The sequence below is a fragment of the Rana temporaria genome, chromosome 3 (genome assembly GCF_905171775.1).
Source record: "Rana temporaria chromosome 3, aRanTem1.1, whole genome shotgun sequence".
Taxonomy (NCBI): domain Eukaryota; kingdom Metazoa; phylum Chordata; class Amphibia; order Anura; family Ranidae; genus Rana; species Rana temporaria.
The window spans coordinates 328256164-328280444 of record NC_053491.1 but is presented as its reverse complement, the minus strand read 5'-3'; the positions used below and the strand labels follow the sequence as shown (position 1 = coordinate 328280444).

The window sequence follows — 24281 nt, the reverse complement described above, 5'->3', positions numbered from 1 at the left end:
TGTACTGCATACGCAAAATGAGGATGAACAAGTGTTTTGTAAAGGAGTAAAAGAATTGATTTATCCCTCAAATAAATACACTTTTTAATGAATGATTGTATTATGCTTAACCACTTGCCGACCGCCACATGTATATGTACGTCCACAGAATGGCACGTACAGGCATATTGGCGTACATGTACGTCCCTGCCTTTTCGCGGGTCGGGGGTCCGATCAGGACCCCCCCGCTACATGCGGCGATCGGATACCCGTGGGGACCGATCCGGGACGACGGCGCGGCTATTCGTTTATAGCCGCTCCGTCGCGATCGCTCCCCGGAGCTGAAGAACAGGGAGAGCCGTATGTAAACACGGCTTCCCCGTGCTTCACTGTGGCGGCTGCATCGATCGAGTGATCCCTTTTATAGGGAGACTCGATCGATGACGTCAGTCCTACAGCCACACCCCCCTACAGTTGTAAACACACTAGGTGAACCCTAACTCCTACAGCGCCCCCTGTGGTTAACTCCCAAACTGCAACTGTCATTTTCACAATAAACAATGCAATTTAAATGCATCGGGAGTTCACCCGAAAAATTTTTTTTAACATTAGATTGATGTTCATTTTGTTAAGGAGAATCGGGTAGTTTTTTTTAAATCGAAGCAGTAGTTACCGTTTTAGAGAGCGATCTTCTCCGCCGCTTCCGGGTATGGTTTCGGACTGGGAGTTCCTATTTGATTGACAGGCTTCCGACAGTCGCATACATCGCGTCACGAGTAGCCGAAAGAAGCCGAACGTCGGTGCGGCTCTATACGGCGCCTGCGCACCGACGTTCGGCTACTTTCGGAAAATCGTGACGCGATGTATGCGACCGTCGGAAGCCTGTCAATCAAATAGGAATGCCCAGTCCCACAGTTTCTTTACTGCACATGCACTGATAACATCATCGACGCACTAGAAGGCAAATATCTCTTAGACGGCACACATTTAGGAGATATTTTCAGTACATATAGGTGAGCCTTATTATTGGCTTACCTATATGTAAATATAGGTCAGGGGGTTTACAAGGACTTTAATATAGGTTTTTGCTCAAACGTGAAATGAACTGCTTTAATGAATGGCTAGTAAAGTAAAAGACTCTACTACTGCTATACTTTTTATTGTAATTCGTTGAAATCATTTTGCAGAGATCTGTTTATATTTTGATTAAAGAATCTGATTCTGTTTATCAGTTAAAAAAAAAAAGAAGCAAAACAATAAATAGAAAACGACTGTGATGTTATCTGACAATAAAAAAAACACCAAGTGATCACTGTTGTTGGCTGATAATCATGAAAACATTGATCCTACATAATGTGAAACATACTTTGAAGTGAGTACATTAGTCAAACTTGTTTCTCTTAGTAAGTTATGACCCTGTGTCTTTTTCAGCCAACCGCTGTTTCACCTTCGGTTGTTAATCACCTTGAAGACAGTTGGACATTTATGCTCAGAATCCTCATTAGACTCCTATCAATAGAAATTCACAAGCTGCCATTCCATATGATTGATGCAATCGTGCTTTATAACACAACATTATCTCACTCTGGCCTTTACTGCTATGAAATCGGTAGATTTGTGACCTCTATACAGTTGTCATCTAGCTGTCCTCTTTTGCACCCTGATGGAATACAGATTACCTCTGAGAGAACCTGTCTTTTAATATTTGTAGCCACTTCTAATGACTCCCATTTCCAAGCCATCTATCTTAGGCAAGCTGTGTACGAGCAAATCTCTCACCAAGTTCAAGAAGATTCCTGTGCTCATTTGGAACTCTACCACTGCGAGTGCAAAGACATCGTACTGATTTTGCCATCATTATGATGTGCCACGTGAACAGTGAAGAGACTTTTCCCTTTTCTACAGTTAAAAGGGAATGATCACCAAATGATCAGAGAGATTTTACAGCATGACCTAATGAGCACTCCTAATGCTTGCAAGAGCTTGTTATAACCAGAGAATTAACCCTAGAACAACTGTCGCGTTGTGCTCAAAGCAGTTACATTTGGCCTCGTACACACGACCGAGAAACTCGACGGGCGAAACACATCGTTTTGCTCGTTGATTTCCTTGTGAAGCCGTCGAGAAACTCGACAAGCCAATTTTCTCCATTCCCGTCAAGGAAATAGAGAACATGCTTTCTTTTTGGCTCGTCGAGTTTCTCGACAGTTTCCTCAACGAAATTGTACACACGACCGGTTTTCTCGGCAAAAAAATATCTCCCAGCAAGTTTCTTGCTGGTTTTTGCCGAGAAGCTTGGTCGTGTGTACGAGGCCTAACTCACAGATATTGCACTGTTACATTGTCCTTATTCTTAAAAAAATCATTTTTTTTATTTTTTATTGCAGTACAAGCCATTTTGTGATTTTTAAAATATCACAGAAAGTAACTTCACTTTAATTGAGAAAAAAACATTCCCCTCTGGGTGATTTGTGTACATTACAATGATTTTAACAAACTTTGTTGCAGATTCCTACCGTTTGTTATTCTGGAGAAATCCCTGTCTGTGTGAAAAGGGAATCTAATGGCAGTGGTTTCATAATTCTCAATCAGCTGCTGCACCTGTAGGGCTCTAATGAGGAAAATGGTAGGGTCTGCATCCCTTTAGACATGATTTCCTATTAGGAGCATCGCACCAAAAATGATTTTTTTGGTGCAGGGCATGTCTGATATCTGACTTGTATCTTAGTGTAGACTTCTGGGAAAAATCAATGAGCCAATCTTACAAGCAGGAAATTATGTTTCAATTCAAATGTTGTTTTTACCTGTAGTAAGGCTCATAATCCATAGTGCACATTTTGCTTTTTTTATCCTATCTAAAAAAACAACAACACTGATACTAAAATAAAGCTTGTTTTTTTTTTTTTTTTTTTACCCTAACCAAGATATACTTCCTCTTACTTTTGAGCCAACCATGACATTTGACCCTAACCCTAATCTAGTTCAAACCCTGTAAATTGCTTATATTTTTGTTGTTTATTTTTAAAATACTTTTTTTGTTATTCCTTATTTTCTCACTGACAGCTCAGTCTCTGTGCTGGAAGTATACTGTGAAGCACACTGTCAGCACAAACACAGCAGTGCTCATATGTGGCCCCACACAGGCCGCCGATAAGAGGGTAAGGCAGGAAAAATCAGATTGTGGACAGGAGGGGGTGATCAGTGTGGCAAGGGGCAATTACTGGAAGCAATCCCCCTGTGTGACTCTCCCTGCAGCAGCTGAAAGCCGATAGGAAGGAGGGGAAGTGAAGCTGGCTTTCAGCTGCTGCAGGGAGAGCCATACATGGGGGGATCAGTTATCCGTTCCTATAATTGCTCCCCTGCCACACTGATCACCTCCTCCTGTTCACAATCCGATTTCCCCATATACCCCTTTCACCGTACCGCCCCCCCTTGCTGGCTGCTGCAGGCACACAGGGATCATTTTAGGATAGAGAGCAGGGGGGCCAGTAAATATGTCATATGTAATGTGTTTCTAAGTGAACACAGCAAGTATCGATCACTCATTCTGTTCATTCATAAACTGCGTTTACTATTCTACAGTTTATGAATGAACAATTGCCTCTGTACAGAGTGCTTCTTGTTCATTCATCTGCAGTGAAGCTGAGGCTGCAAAGAAAAGATTGGAGATCTAGGTCCTCAATTCTTTTCTTTGTCTCAAAAGTGAGACATTAGGGGTCTGACCCCTGATGTTTCACCCAAGCCCCCCTCCCACAACAGCATTTTTTTTTAAATGATAAAATTGTAAAAAATATATATATATATGAATATATATAATAAAAAAAAGTAAGGGCTCATTCACATGGGTTGTCTGGCCCATATAATGTGAATGAGAGGTTATTTAGGGACACAGCGGCTGTACGAACACAATCGCAGGTCCTAATTTTACAGGCGTGCTAGTGTGGGTGAGTGTCACCAAATGCACACTTTCTGTGTTCAGGGCTGTATACCTGCACACTCACGCCTTTTAAATTAGGACCTGCGTCTGTGTTTGTACAGCTGTTTTTCCTGTCCGAATAGCAGCCCTGGGCTTCGTAGATAAAGACCCACTTATGTGAGGCTACATATATGCGTACACATGGCAGGAAGGGGTTAAGGCAAACTGGACCAAGGTAGGGTAGGGTTTCTGAGGATAGAGGGTTGGTTTTAATTTTTTTATCTAATTATGTAAAAATCTTTTTACCTTGCTATTACAGAAGTCATCCTAAGTGTAATACTATTTTAGAATGAAAGCAAAGTGTCAAAGCCCACAAGAAAAGAGGAAAAGTTTATGCTAAATTGAATTACCACATTTTGATAAAACCCTGAATCTACTTTCTGGAATTTCTTTTAAATAGCAAGTTTTTTTTTTTGTTTTTTTTCAGAGCCGTATGCAGAGACACAAACCACCACATTGCACCATGCTGTGGCCAGTAGAACTGAATGAAATGTTACTTTGTATTATTTAAAAAAAAGTTCTAGCAAAAAAAAAAAAAAAATTGTTACAGAATCGGTACTGCTGTCTTCACATCGCACCCCAGCGGCAGTGCACGCTGTTGGTGTGAACCAGCCTTGAACGTTTTCCAGTCTTCACAGCACCTACTGCTAGCTATCATTTCTCTGCATGCACAGGTAGTCAAATGAATGTGCTAAACTTTGAAGTAAAAACTCTGAATGTGAAAAACGTAATGGTTCAGATGGATAAGCCAGTAACTGAGCAACTAATCCATGTTGGAATTCACTACAGTCTCGCATACTTTTTCCCTGCCTTTTCAACCTTAGTCAGTGGAATCATATGTACATTTTTAGTGTACCTCTAAAAAATAAGTGTTTTCCAAACAATACCTTATGGTTTTAAATACATACAGCTCTATTTTATGCTGCCCACTCTATATATTAATCAGGAAAGTTTAAAAAAACGGTACTTAGCAGTGGTGTTCACTGCTGAAATAAGCAGCTTCAAATATCTGGGGGTACTGCTTTCGTAGTCAATACAGTACAAGACACATTGGCCTGGATTCAGAAAGGATTTACGACGACGTATCTCCAGATACGCCGCCGTAAGTCCAAATGTGCGCCGTCGTATCTATACGCTTATTCAGAAAAGCAGATACGCCTGAACTTTGGCAAGATACGACCAACGTAAGTCTCCTACGCCGTCGTATCTTGGGTGCATATTTACGCTGGCCGCTAGGGGCGCTTCCGTTGATTTAGGTGTCGAATAAGTAAATGAGCTAGATACGCCGATTCACAAACGTAGTTGCGCCCGTCGCAGTAAGCTACGCCGTTTACGTAAGGCGTACGTCCGGCGTAAGTTTACCCCTCATAAAGCAGGGGTAAGTCATGTTAAGGTATAAACGTCGGAACAGCCGTTGTTTACGTAAGTCGTACGTGAATGCGGCTGGGCGTAGGTTACGTTCACGTCGCATAAATGGACCCGGCGTATCTTAGGGAGTAAATTCGAAGTGATTCTGAGCATGCGCGCGCATGCGCCGTTCGTTCGGCCATGCATTTACATGGGGTCACGCTTTATTATAATACAACACGCCCACTGCCTTGCTACTTTGAATTACGCGGGCTTACGCCGGCCCATTTACGTTACGCCGGTGTAAATATGGGAGCAAGTGCTTTATGAATACTCAGCTTGCCTCTCAATGTTACGTCGGCGTAGCGCATATCAAATGCGCTACGCCTATCTAAAGATGCGCCGATCTCTCTGAATACCGGCCATTATCTTTACAGCTACCTTCAGGTGACTGGACATTGACCCAAAAAAATTGAAATGACCCCCTTTATAACCCCTTCAGGTTCTAGCTAGCCTTGTTTTTTTTTACTAGTGTCCTTAGTTGATGGACCTTTTCTTTCTAGTGAGAGAAGTTTGTCTTCTTCCTTTGGAGTTTTTTTCTCTAGGCTTTTTCTCCTATCGAGATTATAGGCTGCAGCTGACAAATCAGCTGAGCCATAAAGGCATTATAAACCTTCCTTTCTGCTTTTTGTCTGCATAAGACCCCTTTCACACTGGAGCGGTGCGCTAGCAGGACAGTAAAAAAAAGTCCTGCTAGCCGCATCTTTAGAGCGGTAAAGGAGCGGTGTGTCTAACGCTCCTCCACCGCTCCCACCCATTGAAATCAATGGGACACCACGGCTATACCGCCGGCAATGCCCCTCTGCAGAGGCGCCTTGTGGCGGTTTTTAACCCTTTCTCAGCCGGTAGCGGGGGGGTAAAACCCCCCCGCTACCAGCCGAATAGCGCCACAATAGCGGTGCTTTACCGCCGACGCACCTCCCGCCCCAGTGTGAAAGGGACCTAAGTTGTGCAATGATCTTATAGTTTAATTTTGTAGATGACATTTGTTGGCCAGTATTCACAGCCTATAGTTTAGTGAATTGTCTCTTTTCTTTGTTAGCAACTGATTTTTGTGTAAAAACATGAGGCATACTGCATGGTACTGCAAAGGTTAATGCATGACTTCTGTCTGTAATTTGGGAACTACACTTTCATGTAAAGAAACTATATATCCCACAATTCCTGTGTCTCTCAGTCTAGTGCTCTTATGGTGAGAGCTAGATACCAGTAATTACATCTGCCAGCAGGGCTGATGCAAGGATTTTTGACACCCTAGGCAAAACCTCATTTTGCTGCCCTCTGGCTCTACCCCCTTTGCCCTGCCCATGTATACCCCACCTTTTTAACAAAGCGCCCATCGAATGCACCCTCACCAGCGCCCATCGAATGCACCCTCACCAGCGCCCATCGAATGCACCCTCACCAGCCTACCAGCGCCCATCAATGCAGCCTACCAGAACCCATCAATGAATGTTTACTAGTGGGTTCTGAGAGATGTTTTTCATGCTGATAAACATTGATAAACGCTAAAAAAACACGGCTCATCAGTGTTTTTGGACGTTTTTGATCCATTGAAAGAAAAAATAATTACATTTTTTTTTTAACCTAAAAATCACTAATAAACTCTATTGCAAAAACATTGAAAAACTCACTGCAAAGCTACTGCAGTTGTTATAATGTTTTTTAACGTCCAGTGTGCATGAGGCCTTAAGATCCTGTTTCCTGTTCTTTTCCTTAGATTTTATTGGTAAGTAAAAAAAAAACTTTTTTTGCCCTCTCAATGACACAAAGGGGTAGATCCTCGTACAACGGTGCATTATTGCGCCGGGCGTAGCGTATCTAAGATACACTACGCCGCTGTAACTTACTTTGTTTTGTTTTGAATCCTCAACGAATTTGCGCTGTAAGTTACGGCGACATAGTGTATCTCCTGCGGCGTAAGGGCGCGGAATTCAAATAGATGTAATGGGCACATGCTCAAAATTTAACCGGAACAAGCCAATGCTTACGAGGGTGACGTCATTCTACGCAAATTCCTATTCGCGAACGACTTACGCAAACAACGTAAAAAATTCAAAGTTGTACGCGGGAACGACGGCCATACTTAACATTGAGTACGCCTCATAACAACAGCTTTAACTATACGCCGGAAAAAGCCGAACGCAAACGACGGAAAAAAATGCGCCGGGCCGACGTACGTTCGTGGATCGCCGTAACTAGCTAATTTTCATACTCGGCGCGGATTTCGATGGGAACGCCACCTAAAAAAATTGCAGCTTAGACGTACGCCTGTCGATCCCAGATGCCGTCGTATCTTGTTTTGTGGATACAAAACAAAGATACGACGCGGGAAATTTAAAATTACGCCGGCGTATCCGTAGATACGCCGGCGTAATCCTTTTGTGGATCTGCCCCAAAATGTTTAAGCATCTTGGAGGCTGTAAATAATAATTACGAATATATTGTCTACAGCATCTGAAAATAACAAAGATAATAATGATGCAGCGTTCTTGGTATTCTGGGCCAGTATGGTTTACCTTGCATACATTTTCCTATCTCTTTCCTCATGGGTAATGGCTGCTGTTTATAACCATTAATGCATTCAGCACTGCTACTGTTCATTAAATGATGTGCTGGTTATAACTAAACTACACATTTATCTTGTATATTAATCATGCTTGGGTTGAGCTCCCACATACTCCACTGAGGAGTAACTAGAAACTTCGGGGCCCCGGTGCAAGAAACCATGATGGGCCCCCCTGACCCACACATCCATCTGAGCCCCCGGCTTCCAATTTTGGGAGGGTGTCCATGGACATCTTTCCAGAACGCTGATTCCTGCGTGCCCCCTGGGACGTGCATCTAATGCAATCACAGCGGCCCTTTACCATGTGATCAGATGACCACATGTAAACAGACTTGCTGGTTATCAGCAGTGAAGCCTATTAGTGCCACTTATCAGTGCTCATCAATGCTGTCTATCAGTGGCGCCTATCAGTGCTCATTAATGCTGCATATCAGTGCCGCCCATCAATGCCGCCTATCAGCACCCATCAGTGCTCAATATTCATCAGTGCCACCTATCAGTGCTTAATGCTCATCAATGCTGCCTATCAGTGTCTATTTGTGCTGCCTATCAGTGCAACCTATCAGTGCTGCCTATCAGTGCTCAATGCCCATCAGTGTGCTCTGTGGTAAGTGTGAGCTCCTTAGCTTCACACTTTACTTCCTGCAGAGCGCACACAGGAGAGGGTAGGTTGGAGATGGAGCAGATCGGCTGTCTCCTCTCTCATCCTGTGCAACAGAGGAGAGAGGGAGGACTGTCAATGACAGCTGTGAGCTGTATGAGAGACATGCTCTCAGCTCAGAGACCTACGATTAGCAACCCCGATGGTGCCCCCTTACAGTGGCAGAATGCCAGAGCCCGGTCGCAAGTGTGTCTGGTGCGAACCTGGTAGTTCTTCCACTGCTCCACTTTATAAGCCACCTTTCCAAATAGTCTGTTGTCTATGAACTGATGCTTTAAAGAGCCATATGGTTCTTGAATGTTTGGGGGGGGGGGGGGGGTTAGGGTGCAGGCTCTGGGGATTTCATTGTATTCCTATCTGTGCTATCTAGTAAGTTGGTGTTTTTTTTTTTATCAATTAAATACGGCGTGTTAATTTTTTTTATTTACTTAAAGTCTGTGAAAACAGCAGAGGATAACGTCACTCCACAAAAAGTTTACTCCTCTTTAATTCTGCGGTCTTCATTGAGTGCACACCTTATAGCATGCCCTTGCTCTACAGGGAGGTGACTTAAAAAGAATTATGGGAATGCACACTGATGACGTCACAGTATACAGTGCTGTGGTCTGGCAGCAGGACTGGGACTTCTATTCTGCTCCTGAAACAAAATTGAGTCAGGCTGAGCACAGCTCAGCCATTCACAGGGAGTTCTGTATTCTATGAATAAATACAAAGAATGAATACTCAATTTTGTTTCGGGAGCAAGATAGAAAGTTTACATCCTGCTCCTGGAAGACAGCACTGTATACTGTAAGTAGCTGAGACTACATACAGTTAATACAGAGCTCGAAGACCACTGCGTCTGTTAGTGAAGGTAATAATTTGTTTGGACCAGCTTGGTCCCAAACAAACAATTTAAAAGGTTACTAAACCCTTGTGTTTTTTTTTTTTTTTTTTCATATCATACTTACCTTCACTGTGCAGTTGGTTAAGGACAGAGTGGCCCCGATCCTCATCTTCTGTGGTCCCTCAGCGGCGCTAGTAGCTCCTCCTCATCTCAAGTGCCCCGCCGGAGAAGCTCTCTCTTTCGGAGCACCCGTGTGGGCGCACTCCCGTGTCCGGCTTCTGAATCTATTGACACAGAATGCAGGACTCGGCTCCCTCATGGATTTGATTGACAGCAGTGGGAGCCAATGGCTGGGCTGCTATCAATCTATCCAATCTGGACATCAGAAAGCAGCTAGAGCTGGTGTGCTCATCCCCAGGGGAGAAAAATGGTAAGTAAAATGGGGGGGTCTGGGGGGGCTGCAGCATCACAGAAGGTTTTTCACCTTACTGCATAGATTTCAGTAAGGTGAAAAACCACAAGGGTTTACAACCCCTGTAAATGTCACTAAAAGCTGGAGATACAAAAGCTTTAATGACATTGCTGTTTAAACCCAGCTCCAGGACAGGAGTATTTCTGACTCTTATTGCCATTATACCAAGATCAAGAATATCCAACTCCTGCAAGATTTGCCATTTTACACCATAGGCTTACTTGCTTGGTCTGAGGACAGTCCCAGGGAATATTCTACCACTCATATTTTGGCTTTTCTTCAGTCTGGTCTTGACCAGCATCTACCCCTAAGTACCCCCAATAGGCAGGTTTCTGCTTTATCCATTTCTCCCAGAAGCCTCTTGCCTCAGAATCTCTCCTCAAGACTTTGCTTCAGGGAGTTGCTCATATATATCCCCCAATTCAACCTTCTGTGCCATCTTCTGTGTTTTTGAATCTTTACCTAGTGCTCTCTGTATTTCAGAGCATAGAAGCAGATTTGTGTTGGCATAGTCAGTTTGCTTATCAGAACTCCCTTCTTCAAAATACAGGTGTGCCTATATCTCCCAAAATCAGTATGGTCAACACACACCCTTCCTGCCATTTTGCAGCTGCAGCCTGTAGGAGTGCAGTAAGCACAGATGGAGAACATACTACCTTGCTGTAGTGACACAGCATTCTGTATGCCATTTGCTCTAGATATGCTCTCCACTGTGAGAAAGGAGGACACAAAGGTGGCTGTACAATTACATGGCTGTCAAATAAACAATAACAATTTGGTACCTAATGTTTATTTTTTGTAATAGTAAATGTGATTATAGTTCTCAAATACAATATACTGTCCTAATCTGTTCACAGATATGTTTAAATTTTATCTACACATTTTTTGAAAAGAAGACTCTGGGCGATCAATGTAAAATATGTGTATTTTAACAAATTTTGTTGCCGATTTTGCAGATTTGTTTCTGCTCTGAAGGTTTTGCTATTTGTTTGTGCATACTGATTTTAAATAGGAGTGGCTGGTTCATTATATTTAGCTGGTGCACTTTCAGTGTTCTGATGAGAAAAGTTGCAGTGTCTGTGTCTCAATATAAGTGATTAGCCCTTAGGAAGTATATCACCAAAAAAAAAAAATTTTCTTGGAGAGGATGACTTAAAGCCGAGTTCCAGCCACCTGTGAAAAAAATAAGTCAACAGCTTCAAAAACTGTAGCTGCTGACTTCTAAAAGAAAAAAAAAGTTACTCACCTGTCCCAGGATCCAGCAGTATGCTCACCCACGTCGGTCTCATCCACTGTCTTTGGTTTTGGCGCCGGCATCTTCACTATGGGCACCCGGCTGTCCGATTCAGGCACCTGTTACCCCCCCCCCCCCCGTGCTAAAAAGTGGTAGTTGTTCAAAAGGAGCTGCGGATGAGTCCTTAAAGTGGAACTTCCCCTTTTAGGTGGAGCTCTGCTTTAAGTCTGACTTGTATCTCAGTGCAGACTTCTGTGAAAATCAGTGGGCCAATCACACAAGCATAAAATTAAATTTTTGGAGAAGATGTGTACACCAATGGTTTACACAATGCCTCCAGGTTGCAATATTGCATTGAATTTCACAGAAATCGACAGCAGTACAGATTAAAATGAAATAGTATTTTTAATAACATTAAATTTCAATATGGCTTTTGTACCCTTTAAGTAACACTAGCAGGTCTTGCCCCCACCTTTGACTAATTAGTGAAGGAAAGGTAGCAGATTGATGGGCTCATCTCTCCATCACTTTGCTTTCTCAGCATGTTTCTTGTGAGCATAGCAGCACACTTGAATGGCCCCTTAAAGCGGGGGTTCACCCTTAGAGGGCACTTTTCCCCCTTAGATTCCTGCTCGTTTTTACTAGGGGAATCGGCTATTTATTTTAAAATATGTGCAGTACTTACCCGTTTACGAGATGCATCCTCTCCGTCGCTTCCGGGTATGGGCTTCGGGAATGGGCGTTCCTTCTTGATTGACAGGCTTCCGAGAGGCTTCCGACGGTCGCATCCATCGCGTCACGATTTTCCGAAAGAAGCCGAACGTCGGTGCGCAGGCGCAGTATAGAGCCGCACCGACGTTCGGCTTCTTTCGGCTACGAGTGACGCGATGGATGCGACCGTCGGAAGCCTCTCGGAAGGCTGTCAATCAAGAAGGAACGCCCGCTCCCGAAGACCCATACCCGGAAGCGACGGAAGAAGATGCAGCTCGAAAACGGGTAAGTACTGCTCATATTTTAAAATAAATAGCCGATTCCCCTAGTAAAAACGAGCAGGAAGCTAAGGGGAGAAAAATTTTTTTTTTACAAATGGGTGAACTCCCGCTTTAAGTTATTTTGATTTCATTCTGATTTAAAAGCAGTAGCCTGCTTTTTAATCAGACCTCTGTTTTTAATCAGACTACACTGTTTTTTTCCTTAACCATTTAAACACCTTGTACATGCAAGGTATGCCCAAAAAAACAAAAAAAATAAGTAATAGTAATACTAAAGGCAATTTCTTTTGCCTTAAATAAAAGCTGATCTCCTTGCAGGCTGGTTCCCAGTGCAGCTACCAACCACTGGAAAAATGGATAGCAGGATACAAAAAAGACACAAAGTCAGCGCTCAATGGGAATAGCATGAACACTTTTATAGTCTTCAAGTAGGTAACAAAATAAATATTGCACTGGGGGAAAAAAAACGATGTAGCTACATAAACTGTAAAAATGGTGCGAGTAATACCAAACGGTAGCAAAAGCAGCCATAAAAACATGTAGCTAAGTATGATACTGGTATAAAAATGTGTACAACGATACCACTGCTGAATCCAGATGAGGAGGGGTTAACATCAGTCCGTCGGCATGTAGATGTCCCGTGAAGGGAACTATCACAACTCCCAGTGGATGGCTGTAGAATCCCAGGTTGATAGAGGGAAGTGTAACAGCCCTTGCATGTGGCAGATGGTAAGGTCCCGCCGGCATGCAGATATGAAGGCACAGCAAAGGAGCCCTTCAGATGGACACGGCAAGCCCCGCCGGTGTCCGTGACATCACCGGATCTCCGACAGAACTCCCTGAAGACCCGTAAGCCAGCGGAGAGGTGAGTACCGATCGAAAGAATTTTGATCAATCAAAAAAATTTACGATTAATCGAGGAATTATTAGTTAATTTCCACAGCCCTAAGTAATACTAAAAGCAATTTCTTTTGCCTTAAATTAAAAACAAATGTTATACTTGCCAAGAGGTTTCTTGCCTCCTCTTCTGGGGTCCCCCATCAACTGCTCCTCCTCTCCTCTACGCTAGCTGCTAAGGGAGGGACATGTGCACACATCTATAGACACACACAACATGGCTCAGCCACCCTCTCATCCCTCCTCACAGAATTTGATTGACAGCAGCAGGAATTAACGGGAATACTCCCACAAAGCTCTCAGAAAAGCTAAACGACAAACTGTACAATGCAGATGTGAGGACCTTTAGTAGAGCTAAAGGATCAGGATCAGACGAAGACGGCTCCTGTAAAGATCATCACAAGATATGGCTCCCAAAGGAAGCAGGTCAAATCCATCCTAGATCTCCACTTCTGGTGAAAATCAAAGGCCCACGTCCTCTAATAGTGGCTCGAAAAGCCTGTAACCTTCATGACAGTCTAGTCCATTCAGAATTCTGAACACCATTGAGTAAATTATTGGCTTACGGACCTTCCACCTGTGTGGGATGCCCACTAGTGCTGCTTATCAGTGCTCATCAGTACTGCTAATCCGTGGCCACCAGGGCCAACTATCAATGCCAATTAGTGCATCATCATCAGTGTCACTTATTAGTGCGACCTATTAGTGCCGCCTTATCGGTGCCACCCCTCAGTGCCCTTTTGTGCTGCCTATCAGTGCCCATCAGTGACTATCAATACCCATCAGTGCAGCCTATCAGTGGCCATCAGTGAAGGAGAAAAATAATCTGTTACTTTGGGTATAGTGTTTCATGACCACACAATTGTCATTCAAAGTTCAATAGCCCTGAAAGCTGAAAACTGGCCTGGGCAGGAAGAGGGTGAAAGTGCCTAGTAAGCAAGTGGTTAACAACTCATTTAGTCTATATGCTACAGCACCCTTGTGGTAAGGTCTATGTGGGTAAGACCAAACAACAACTGATAGTTCGATTGGTGAACACATTTGCAGTATAAGGAAAGGATGACGAATGTACACTGGCAGTGAATATTGCCCAGTTCCATCAGCGCATCCCTGAAGGCCTACAAGTAAAAAGTATCTATGTTCTAAACTTCCCAGCAAGAAGGGGAGACTTGAACACAATCCTTGCGCAGAAGGAAAAGATGTGGATATTCAGATTAGGAACGCTGATTCCCAAAGGACTGAATATTGAATGCAACTTGGATGCCTAGTTAGTAGTCAATGATAGTTGCTAAATACATATGTTCACTCCTTATACATCTTTTTCCAACCGCCCTGGATCTGTGTAAATGATGCCTACTTATTCCCCTCCCTTCCTCCTATATCTCGATAATGGAGTCCTGAGGGATTCCTAAAAAATAATGGGCAAAGCTCTTTTTACTCCAGTTCCCAATATTGGGAGCTTATGTGTGTAATATTAACAAAATATGTTGAATGCACCTATATACTACCTTACGAGTTTTCAGCAAGAGCAAACGCTAGGTAAAAGCACTCATGTTTTTAAGTTACTGATTGATGTCTGTTGAAGAGTGAGAGCAAGTGACACCTGCTGACAAAAGTGCCATATTACACCCTAGTCAGGAGATTTAAGACAGCACAATGAAGCTCCTTCTTGCTCTGAAGAAGCTCCATCCGATTGGCGAGCGAAACACTTCAATGTGAGGTCATCCCGCATGCCGACTGCTGCAAGCATGCACACGTTAGACTCAAGGCTCACGGTGGGCCTGGGCATCTTTACAGAACACGTGGATGGATGAGCGCTGCCTTTTACAGGAATTTACTTACCACATTGACCCATTGACAGTCATGGAGAGGTGAGTTGTATATACAGTACATGTATGAATGACAGCATCAATAAGGACACAAAGTAATTCCTAGAGTGTATTTTTGCGCAGCATACACCACCCTGATACTTAAGCCTGCTATACCATACTGGTCTGCATATGCCTAACCTTAACCAACTGCATCCCATATATAGCCCTGGAATAGAGGACTGGGACTTTGTTGTACATTATGGTAGTGATTGACCTTTTGGAGAAGCTTTTTAACCATTCATGTCCTCAATGGAGATTGGAGCTAACTGGGGGAATTAATTACTGATGTTCAGTCATCATAATTCTTACTTTGGGATTATTCCCAATATTTCCCACAGTTTTATCTTTACCGAGTCTACTAGTGATGGGAGCATGTCTGTCACTATGTGAATGTGCGGTGTGAGTAGCTGCTAGGCCTGCCAAAGACAACACTGCCTTAACGATTGGTTTGGTGGAGGTTTTCGCTATGTGAATATTTAAATATTGTTCTATAAAGCTGTGATCATTTATACTTTAATCACTAGATCCTTATTATGACTAGACCTTCAGTACTTATTTTTTAAATGACAGAAGCAGGAGCTTAAGTGCCCTTTCACACTGGGGCATTTTTCAGACGCTTTGACGTAAAAAAAAAAGCCTGTAAAGCGCCTGAAAGAAGCCTCATATGTAATCCCAATGTGAAAGACTGAGTGCTTTCCGAGCCCTTTCACACTGCCAGCGCCCGAAAAAACGCTGGTAAAGCACATCTAAGACCCTAAAGTTTTAGGGTGTTTTTGCAGTGCCTCAGTGTGAAAGGGCAAGGCGTTTTTACAGCGCTTTCAATTCATTTCAATGGAGAAGGGCGTTTTTTGGGCATTTTTTTCAGCGCCCAAAAGCTGCTCCAAAGATGCTGATTGCAGGACTTTTCTCAACGCCCCGCCAGTGCAACGCCTCAGTGTGAAAGGGCAAGGCGTTTTTACAGCCCTTTAATTCATTTCAATGGAGAGGGGCGTTTTTGGAGTGTTTTTTTCAGCGCCCCAAAAGCTGCTTCAAAGATGCTGCTTGCAGGACTCGGTGTGAAAGGGTCCATTGAGATGCATGGAGAGTGTTTTAATAGCGCTATTTTTAGCGCTAAAACGCTGTAAAAACGCTTCAGTGTGAAAGGAGTCTAAGGCCGCGTACACACGATCGGTCAAAACCGATTAAAACGGACTGAAGGACCTTTTCATCCGTCCAAACCGATCGTGTGTGGGCCCCATCGGTCAGTTAACCTTCGGTCCAAAAAATGAGAACTTGCTTTAAAATGTAACCGATGGACGCCTAACCGATAGGTCAAAACCGATCGTTCGTATGCAAAAGCATCGGTTAAAAACCCGCGAATGCTCAGAATCAAGTCGACGCATGCTTGGAAGCATTGAAGTTCGTTTTTTTCAGTATGTCGTTGTGTTTTACGTCACTGCGTTCTGACACGGTCGTTTTTTTAACCGATGGTGTGTAGGCGCGACGGACCATCAGTCAGGTCCATTGGTTAACCGATGAGAACGGTCCTTCGGACCGTTCTCATCGGATGGACCGATCGTGTGTACGTGGCCTAAGTGTTCCTACATAAGCATGCGTATAAAAAACTTTAATTGCATTGAATAAACAGGACAATGATTTGGAAAGATGCTTAGACCCCATTCACACCTAGGCGTTTTTACGCCTGTAGCGCTACGCCGCTGCCGCCAGAGGGCTGAAAACAGATGTCCCTCTATGGAGATGGTTCACATCTCCACGCCGGACGCCTGTCGCCTGCCGCGTGAAAAAAGGTCCCGGACCTTTTTTTCAGGCGTCTTCGAGCGTTCGGCTAGGAGATGGCAATCATCTTCATAGAGGGGGTCATCTTGGGGCACATCTAGGCAGACAATACCGGCGTTTTGTCGCCGCAAATCGCGGTACAAAACGCCGCTATTTTTACCGCGATTTGCGGCGACAAAACGCCGCGATTTCGTCCGCCTAGATGTGAATGCAGCCTTAGTGTATCTTTTTGTGTCTGTTTCCTACTGCAGTAGTTATTGTGCGTTTGGAACCACCAATCAATATGCAAATAGGAGTTTCCTATCTCTAAAATGTTCAGAACACATTCAATGACACATTGAAACAGTATTGTTACAATGTATTTTGTAAAGTTATTCCTTTTTAAATTCCTTATTAGCCCTTACTTAAAGTGGAGGTTCACCTGAAAAGTTAATTTTTAACCTTAGATTGATGCTCATTTTGTCAAGGGGAATCGGGTAGTTTTTTTTAAATCAAAGCCGTATTTACCGTTTTAGAGAGCGATCTTCTCCGCCGCTTCCGGGTATGGGCTGCGGGACTGGGCGTTCCTATTTGATTGACAGTCTTCCGACAGGCTTCCGACGGTCGCATCTATCGCGTCGCGATTTTCCGAAAGTAGCAGAACGTCGGTGCGCAAGCGCCGTATAGAGCCGCACCGACGTTTGGCTTCTTTCGGCTACTAGATGCGACCGTCGGAAGCCTGTCAATCAAATAGGAACGTCCAGTCCCAAAGACCATACCCGATTCCCCTTGACAAAATGAGCATTAATCTAAGGTTGGAAAAAAAAAATTCGGGTGAACTCCCGCTTTAATATTCTTTAGCTCTTTTTACCGTCCTCATCTACTTGCATTTTCACTTGTTCATTTTATATAAAGCCATATAAAAAAAGAAAGAAAAAAACATTTTATTTGGAAAACGTTGTCATGAATGGGGCAATTTTTTTGTATAAGCTTTTTTTCCCCTTCTCCGTATACTATATGGAATATTTTTGAAAGGCAATTTGACCTAAGGAACCTATAGCTAGATTTTGGGGCTCTTGTGGTTTAGGAGTAAAGACCTGTAGTTCTTGCTGTGTAGAGCAGAACCAGGCAACTATGGCTTATTGTGGGGGATGTGAAAGAATCAGCTGTCTAGTGGAAAAATAAACTGTAGAAATAAACGTAGTTTTTGATTAAAAAAAAGAAATCAATAACAAAGATAAGAACATATATTGGTTAATTGATAAATTTGAATATGTATTATAGCCTTGGAATTACCTTCACTTTGTCTGCTTGTACCTCTATTGATCTCTTTATGATCTCCTATGTTTGATTGCTGCCATTATTGCTCAGGCGCCTCCCGTTTTGCAGTGAAAAGCTATTCACCAAGCACTATCATCTGGATGGGATATTTTGAAAACATATTGATAATTTCTTTGTAACTGGAGATGGGGAATCTAAGTAAACACAATTTTCTCTTATTATCAGGAAAGCTCTTCAAGTCTCTGGACCTTAGCCTGATTGTCGAGTTTATCCTCATGTTTTACAAAGACAAGCCAATTGACTGGCTCCTCGACCACATCCTGTGGGTGAAAGTGTGCAATCCAGAAAAAGATGCTGTAAGTAATGAGCCTACGATTGAGTTTGATGTTAACATTTGCTTGTCCGTGGTTGTTGTGAATAGATGGTGCATCGCCAGCTGTATTTTGTTATGTTGGCATCATATTTATGGTTCTGGTCTATACAGTCAGATGAAACAAGTGACATGTGACAAACCTTTTATATGTCCTAATTGCAAGGTATGTAATGTAGTCAGCAATAAAAAAAAAAAAAGGTCAAGATAGAAGCTGGTTGGTTGTCATGCACAGATGCCCCAGATTCTGGTGGCTTCAGTTTTAATACCCCCCCCCCCCCCCACACACACACACAAAAAAATGCTGAATACTTACAATCAGATATACTGCACCCAACAGTCTTCTTTAGTGTAATTAAATATGTTTTTGCCTGTCTACAGTCATGCCTTGAGATTTACAGTATCTAACAAAAGTGAGTACACTCCTCACATTTTTGTACATATTTTATTATATATTTTCATACGACAACACTGAAAAAATGACACTTTGCTACGATGTAAAGTAGTGAGTGTACAGCTGCAAGTCTGACTGCTTCACCGTTTTCTGGAGCTTTCCAGAACATAGTGGGTAGTAGAGTCAGATGAGCAGCCTGAATATGTATGTAACTCAAGCCAATCCCTGGGGAGGTGTTTCCCAGAAGGTGGCTGGTGAGTGCATAAATTGAGATTCGGAGAGCAGGGTTCTTTTCCCTGGAGGAGAGGTCCCCAGCCAGGAGGGCTGCCAGCCTTCCTGGCCATCTTGCTGAGAATTCGGCCTGCTCATTGAGGTTCCAACTGGGCTCATCTGGGGCCTATGGTTCTAAAAGTCCTTGAGAGCCAGAAGAGGGGTATCACTAGGGATCTTATCTGGGAACTCCTCAGAAGAGTCTGCCTTCTGGTGCCTGAATGAGAAATCCAAGCTATGGGGACACTGTGAGGACAGCCCAGAGAGAGAATAGGATCCTTGTGACTTATTGCTGCCAACCCCTGCCATACTTGGGTAAAGTGTTTTTTACCCCCAACATTTTATATTCCTTATATGTTCCTGCTGTACCATGTACTAGTATGAAAAAGTATCCCTTTCTCCTTGTATTGCTTCCTTTGTGTAAAATCCCTGGTGTTCCTGCCAGTCCCTCTGAGTTCCTATTAAAAACTGACCACACTAAGCAGGAGAACACAATGTGGTCAACTCTCTAGCAATACTGGAAATCTTTTTATATATTTATACACCAATATTTTGCCTTTCATTTATATTTTAAACTAAATAGGTTGTTTTATAAGGTGATCATTTACAATCACTTTAAGACTTGCCTGGCCTGGGACATTGTTAATAGTGTACCAGTGCTGCCCACCTCATGTCCTAATACTTGGAGGACTGTTTTAGGAAGCTGCTGCTAAGGGGATTGTGTCCTTGCATTCTTGTAAGTGTTCTGGAGTATGCCACAGCCAAGTTACTCCGCAATAAAACTTCTAATGGGCAACCCTTAGGCCTCGTTTCTCGGTAAAAACCAGCAAGGAACTTGCTGGGAGATATTTTTTTGCCGAGGAAACCGGTCGTGTGTACATTTTCGTCGAGGAAACTGTTGAGAAACTCGACAAGACAAAAAGAGAGCAAGTTCTCTATTTTCTCGACGGGAGTGGAGAAACTTGCCTTGTCAAGTTCCTCGACAGCCTAACAAGGAACTCGACGAGGAAGACGATGTGTTTCGCCTGTCAAGTTCCTCGGTCGTGTGTACGAGGCTTCAGACTGTTCCTTGAGCCAGAAGAGTAAAAGTTGGTGTTTGCTTGGTTGTGCTGCACTAGTGGGAATAGAACCTGGGACACAAAACTAGCGGCCCTTATGAGGTGAAGCACTACGTTGGGCTAGTAGAGATCACTGCTATTACCCTTCTACAAATTTGTGCTGCTATTTCTCCTACAGACTACTGGGTTCCAAGAGCTGGATAACAAGTACCACTGGGCCACATATGGCCCTCAGCTATTGATTGGGCACCAGAGGCTTAGACCTCATGCACACTAGACGTTAAAATAACATTATAAAAATGGCAGTCGCTTTGTAATAGCGTTTTTACCATTTTTTTTTCAATGGATCAAAAAACTGAAAAAAAAACGCTGGTGAGCAGTGTTTTTGAGCGTTCAGAGATTTTGGACATTAGGAGTTTTTCAGCTGTAAAAACGCTCTCTCAGAACCCACTAGTTTTTTTAAACCTAAAAAAACCCCAACCAAAAAATCCTTAAATAGCTTCCTTTACCTTAGTGCAGTCTTTCTTCACTTACCTCATCCTTTGATTTTGCTTTTTAATGTCCTTATTTCTTCTGAGAAATCCTCACTTCCTATTTTTCTGTCTGTAACTACACACCGTAATGCAAGGCTTTCTCCCTGGTGTGGAGAAAGCCTCTTGAGGGGGCCAGCAGGAGTGTCAGGACGCCCACTAACACAGCTCCTTTCTCTATCTGCAAAGTAGAGATTGTCCCAACACTCCTACTCACCCCCTCCCCCCTCAAGAGGCTTTCTCCACACCAGGGAGAAAGCCTTGCATTACGGTGTGTAGTTACAGACAGAAGAACAGGAAGTGATGATTTCTCAGAAGAAATAAGGACATTTAAAAGCAAAATAGAAGGATGAGGGAAGCTATTTAGGGAAAATATTTTTTTACCTTTGCAACCCCTTTAAAGTAAAGCTGTTCTTTTAGACACTCATTTCTATATGCTTATTAATGAATGCCGAGGAAAAAAAACAACAATATTTCTTACCAATTCTTTCATGAGCTTTACAGACTAGTTAACCTGCATTGTTCATAAGTTTCTAGACAGCTGGCTTGTCCCCCATTCTCATATTGCAGCTACTTGGCCAATTGCATCTCTCTTCTCTGAGTATTTTATATTTTAGGAATAGAAAATCTTTTCATAGCTGCCATACAGAAGGTCTTCCAGGGATAACACACTACTGGGTATTGCAGCAGACATTAGAAAGCAATAACAGTCAAACACAGAAATGTTTGAAATGAGAACATTGTGCTTCAAGTGAATATCGGCTGCAGAGATGGAAACTTAAATAAGCAAATTTTATTAATTTGATTTCCTTCAAATGTGACTGACTACGGGCACTCTGTGCAGTATTATTGCATAAGACTGTAATAAATAATGGTGGAAAGTCACTTAGCTTCAATATGTTCCATACAAAAAGTAACAATAATAAATGGTTCTTTGAGACTTTCACTTTGAGATTTTCGGTAAACAGGAACATTTAAGGTGTTAGTTCCCTGTGCCAGCTCATATACTTAACTATTTGCATTTACCAACATATTTCATTATTGTGCTTAACCACTTAAGACCTGGACCATTATGCAGGTTAAGGACCTTGCCCCTTTTTGCGATTCGGCACTGCGTCCCTTTAACTGACAATTGCGCGGTCGTGCGACGTGGCTCCCAAACAAAATTGGCGTCCTTTTTTCCCACAAATAGTGCTTTCTTTTGGTGGTATTTTATCACCTCTGCGGTTTTTATTTTTTGCGCTATAAATAAAAATAGAGCGACAATTTTGAAAAAAAATCTATATTTTTTACTTTTTGCTATAATAAATATCCCCAAAAAAGGTATAAAAAAACAAATTTTTCCTCAGTTTAGGCCGATACATATTCTTCTACCTATTTTTGGTAAATAAAATCGCAATAAGCGTTTATATATTGGTTTGCGCAAAATTTATAGCGTTTACAAAATAGGAGATAGTTTTATGGTATTTTTAATAATATTTTTTTTTTTTTACTAGTAATGGTGGCGGTCAGCAATTTTTTTCGTGACTGGGACATTATGGCGGAAACATCGGACACTTTTGACACATTTTTGGGACCATTATCATTTTCACAGCGAAAAGTGGTAACCTGTAGACATTTTTAAATGTCGCCTATGGAGATTTTTAGGTGCCAAAGTTTGTCGCCATTCCACGAGCAGGCGCAATTTTGAAGCATGACATGTTGGGTATCAATTTACTCAACGTAACATCATTTTTCACAATAGAGAAAAAAATTGGGCAAAGTTTACTGTGTTCTTATTTTCTTTTATTAAAAAAGGTGTATTTTTTCCCAAAAAATTGCTTTTGAAATACCACTTCTCAAATACACTGTGACAAATAGTATTGAAACGTCCACCATTTTATTCTCTAGGGTGTCTGAAAAAAAAAAAAGATGATTATAATGTTTGGGGGCTCCAAGTTATTTGACAGCAATTAAAAATTGCAAAAAGTGAAAAAAGGTGCGCTTATCTATAACAATACAAACAGCTGCAAACTCAAAATGTTTATACAAACAAAAAATACTATGAAAAGAAGGAATGGAGTTGCGCTAAAAAAGTGACTTATCAAAAAATAGTGAGCACTATGAAGTCCCAACGAGAAAAGAAAAAAACTTCTTTCATTAAATATAAACTCTGTGAAAGTTCCGTGTATAATCAAATTTTCATTTATAATCACAACGAGTGAAAAATTCTGGATTACTGTTCACTGAATACGCTGACCCTTACCAGATCTTCAGATCCAAAGGATCAAGCCAAGCAGATTAGCCAAACACCTGGGCTGCACAGGAGATCAGGATCTTGATAAAATCTTCCCAGCAGTGGATCAGTGGAACATCCAGAAATCAAACAAAGAAATAAAACTAGATAGTGTGATATTGTCAGGTGATCACACAACAACAACTCCCCTGGTGACTGGCAAACGGACAGTGTGACATGCAAACCACCACCAATATACACACTGACCCTTACCAGAGTTGTAAATAAGATAGATTGAAAACACAGGGGGGATGTGGGCAGCCACTGCAGAGAACTTCTCCCAAATACAGTCCTCGAATTCACCAGGATGCACCAGACAATCAGCGGTCATGGAGGAGAAACTCACAATGGTGTGATAACGTTTTATGGCATTTATTAAGCAAAAACGTAGTACACTTACATCAAATGACTTTAAAAACAGCAAAAAGGATCCGGCCGGTAGTAGAACATGTAGTCCTCAAATTCGGTGACGTCAGTACGTCTCCTCCCGACGTTTCGTCTGCTAAGACTTGTTCACGGGTAGTGAACAAGTCTACCCGTGAACAAGTCTTAGCAGACGAAACGTCGGGAGGAGACGTACTGACGTCACCGAATTTGAGGACTACACGTTCTACTACCGGCCGGATCCTTTTTGCTGTTTTTAAAGTCATTTGATGTAAGTGTACTACGTTTTTGCTCAATAAATGCCATAAACGTTATCACACCATTGTGAGTTTCTCCTCCATGACCGCTGATTGTCTGGTGCATCCTGGTGAATTCGAGGACTGTATTTGGGAGAAGTTCTCTGCAGTGGCTGCCCACATCCCCCCTGTGTTTTCAATCTATCTTATTTACAACTCTGGTAAGGGTCAGTGTGTATATTGGTGGTGGTTTGCATGTCACACTGTCCGTTTGCCAGTCACCAGGGGAGTTGTTGTTGTGTGATCACCTGACAATATCACACTATCTAGTTTTATTTCTTTGTTTGATTTCTGGATGTTCCACTGATCCACTGCTGGGAAGATTTTATCAAGATCCTGATCTCCTGATCTCCTGTGCAGCCCAGGTGTTTGGCTAATCTGCTTGGCTTGATCCTTTGGATCTGAAGATCTGGTAAGGGTCAGCGTATTCAGTGAACAGTAATCCAGAATTTTTCACTCGTTGTGATTATAAATGAAAATTTGATTATACACGGAACTTTCACAGAGTTTATATTTAATGAAAGAAGTTTTTATCTTTTCTCGTTGGGACTTCATAGTGCTCACTATTTTTTGATAAGTCACTTTTTTAGCGCAACTCCATTCCTTCTTTTCATAGCAATTAAAAATTATTTTAACTTGTAAACAACAGGTGTCAAAAATAGGCCTGGTCCTTTTTTGGGGTTTTATTGCTTTAATGTAGAGAAAAACAAAAACGTTATGACTTTCGAACCACTTTAACAATGCATTAAACCAGAGTTTAGTGTCACCTTAATTTACCTTATAA

The 24281-nt window shown here is 42.3% G+C and overlaps 1 protein-coding gene across 1 annotated transcript in view; it reads left to right on the top strand.

The window, feature by feature from the left end:
- The window catches only part of MGAT4B (alpha-1,3-mannosyl-glycoprotein 4-beta-N-acetylglucosaminyltransferase B), a 600394-nt gene that overhangs the window by 466861 nt on the left and 109252 nt on the right, over positions 1-24281 (top strand). Inside the window, exon 9 of the mRNA XM_040344984.1 lies at positions 18146-18276. Coding sequence (XP_040200918.1) covers positions 18146-18276 — 131 coding nt within the window. The remainder of the gene's footprint in view (positions 1-18145; positions 18277-24281) is intronic.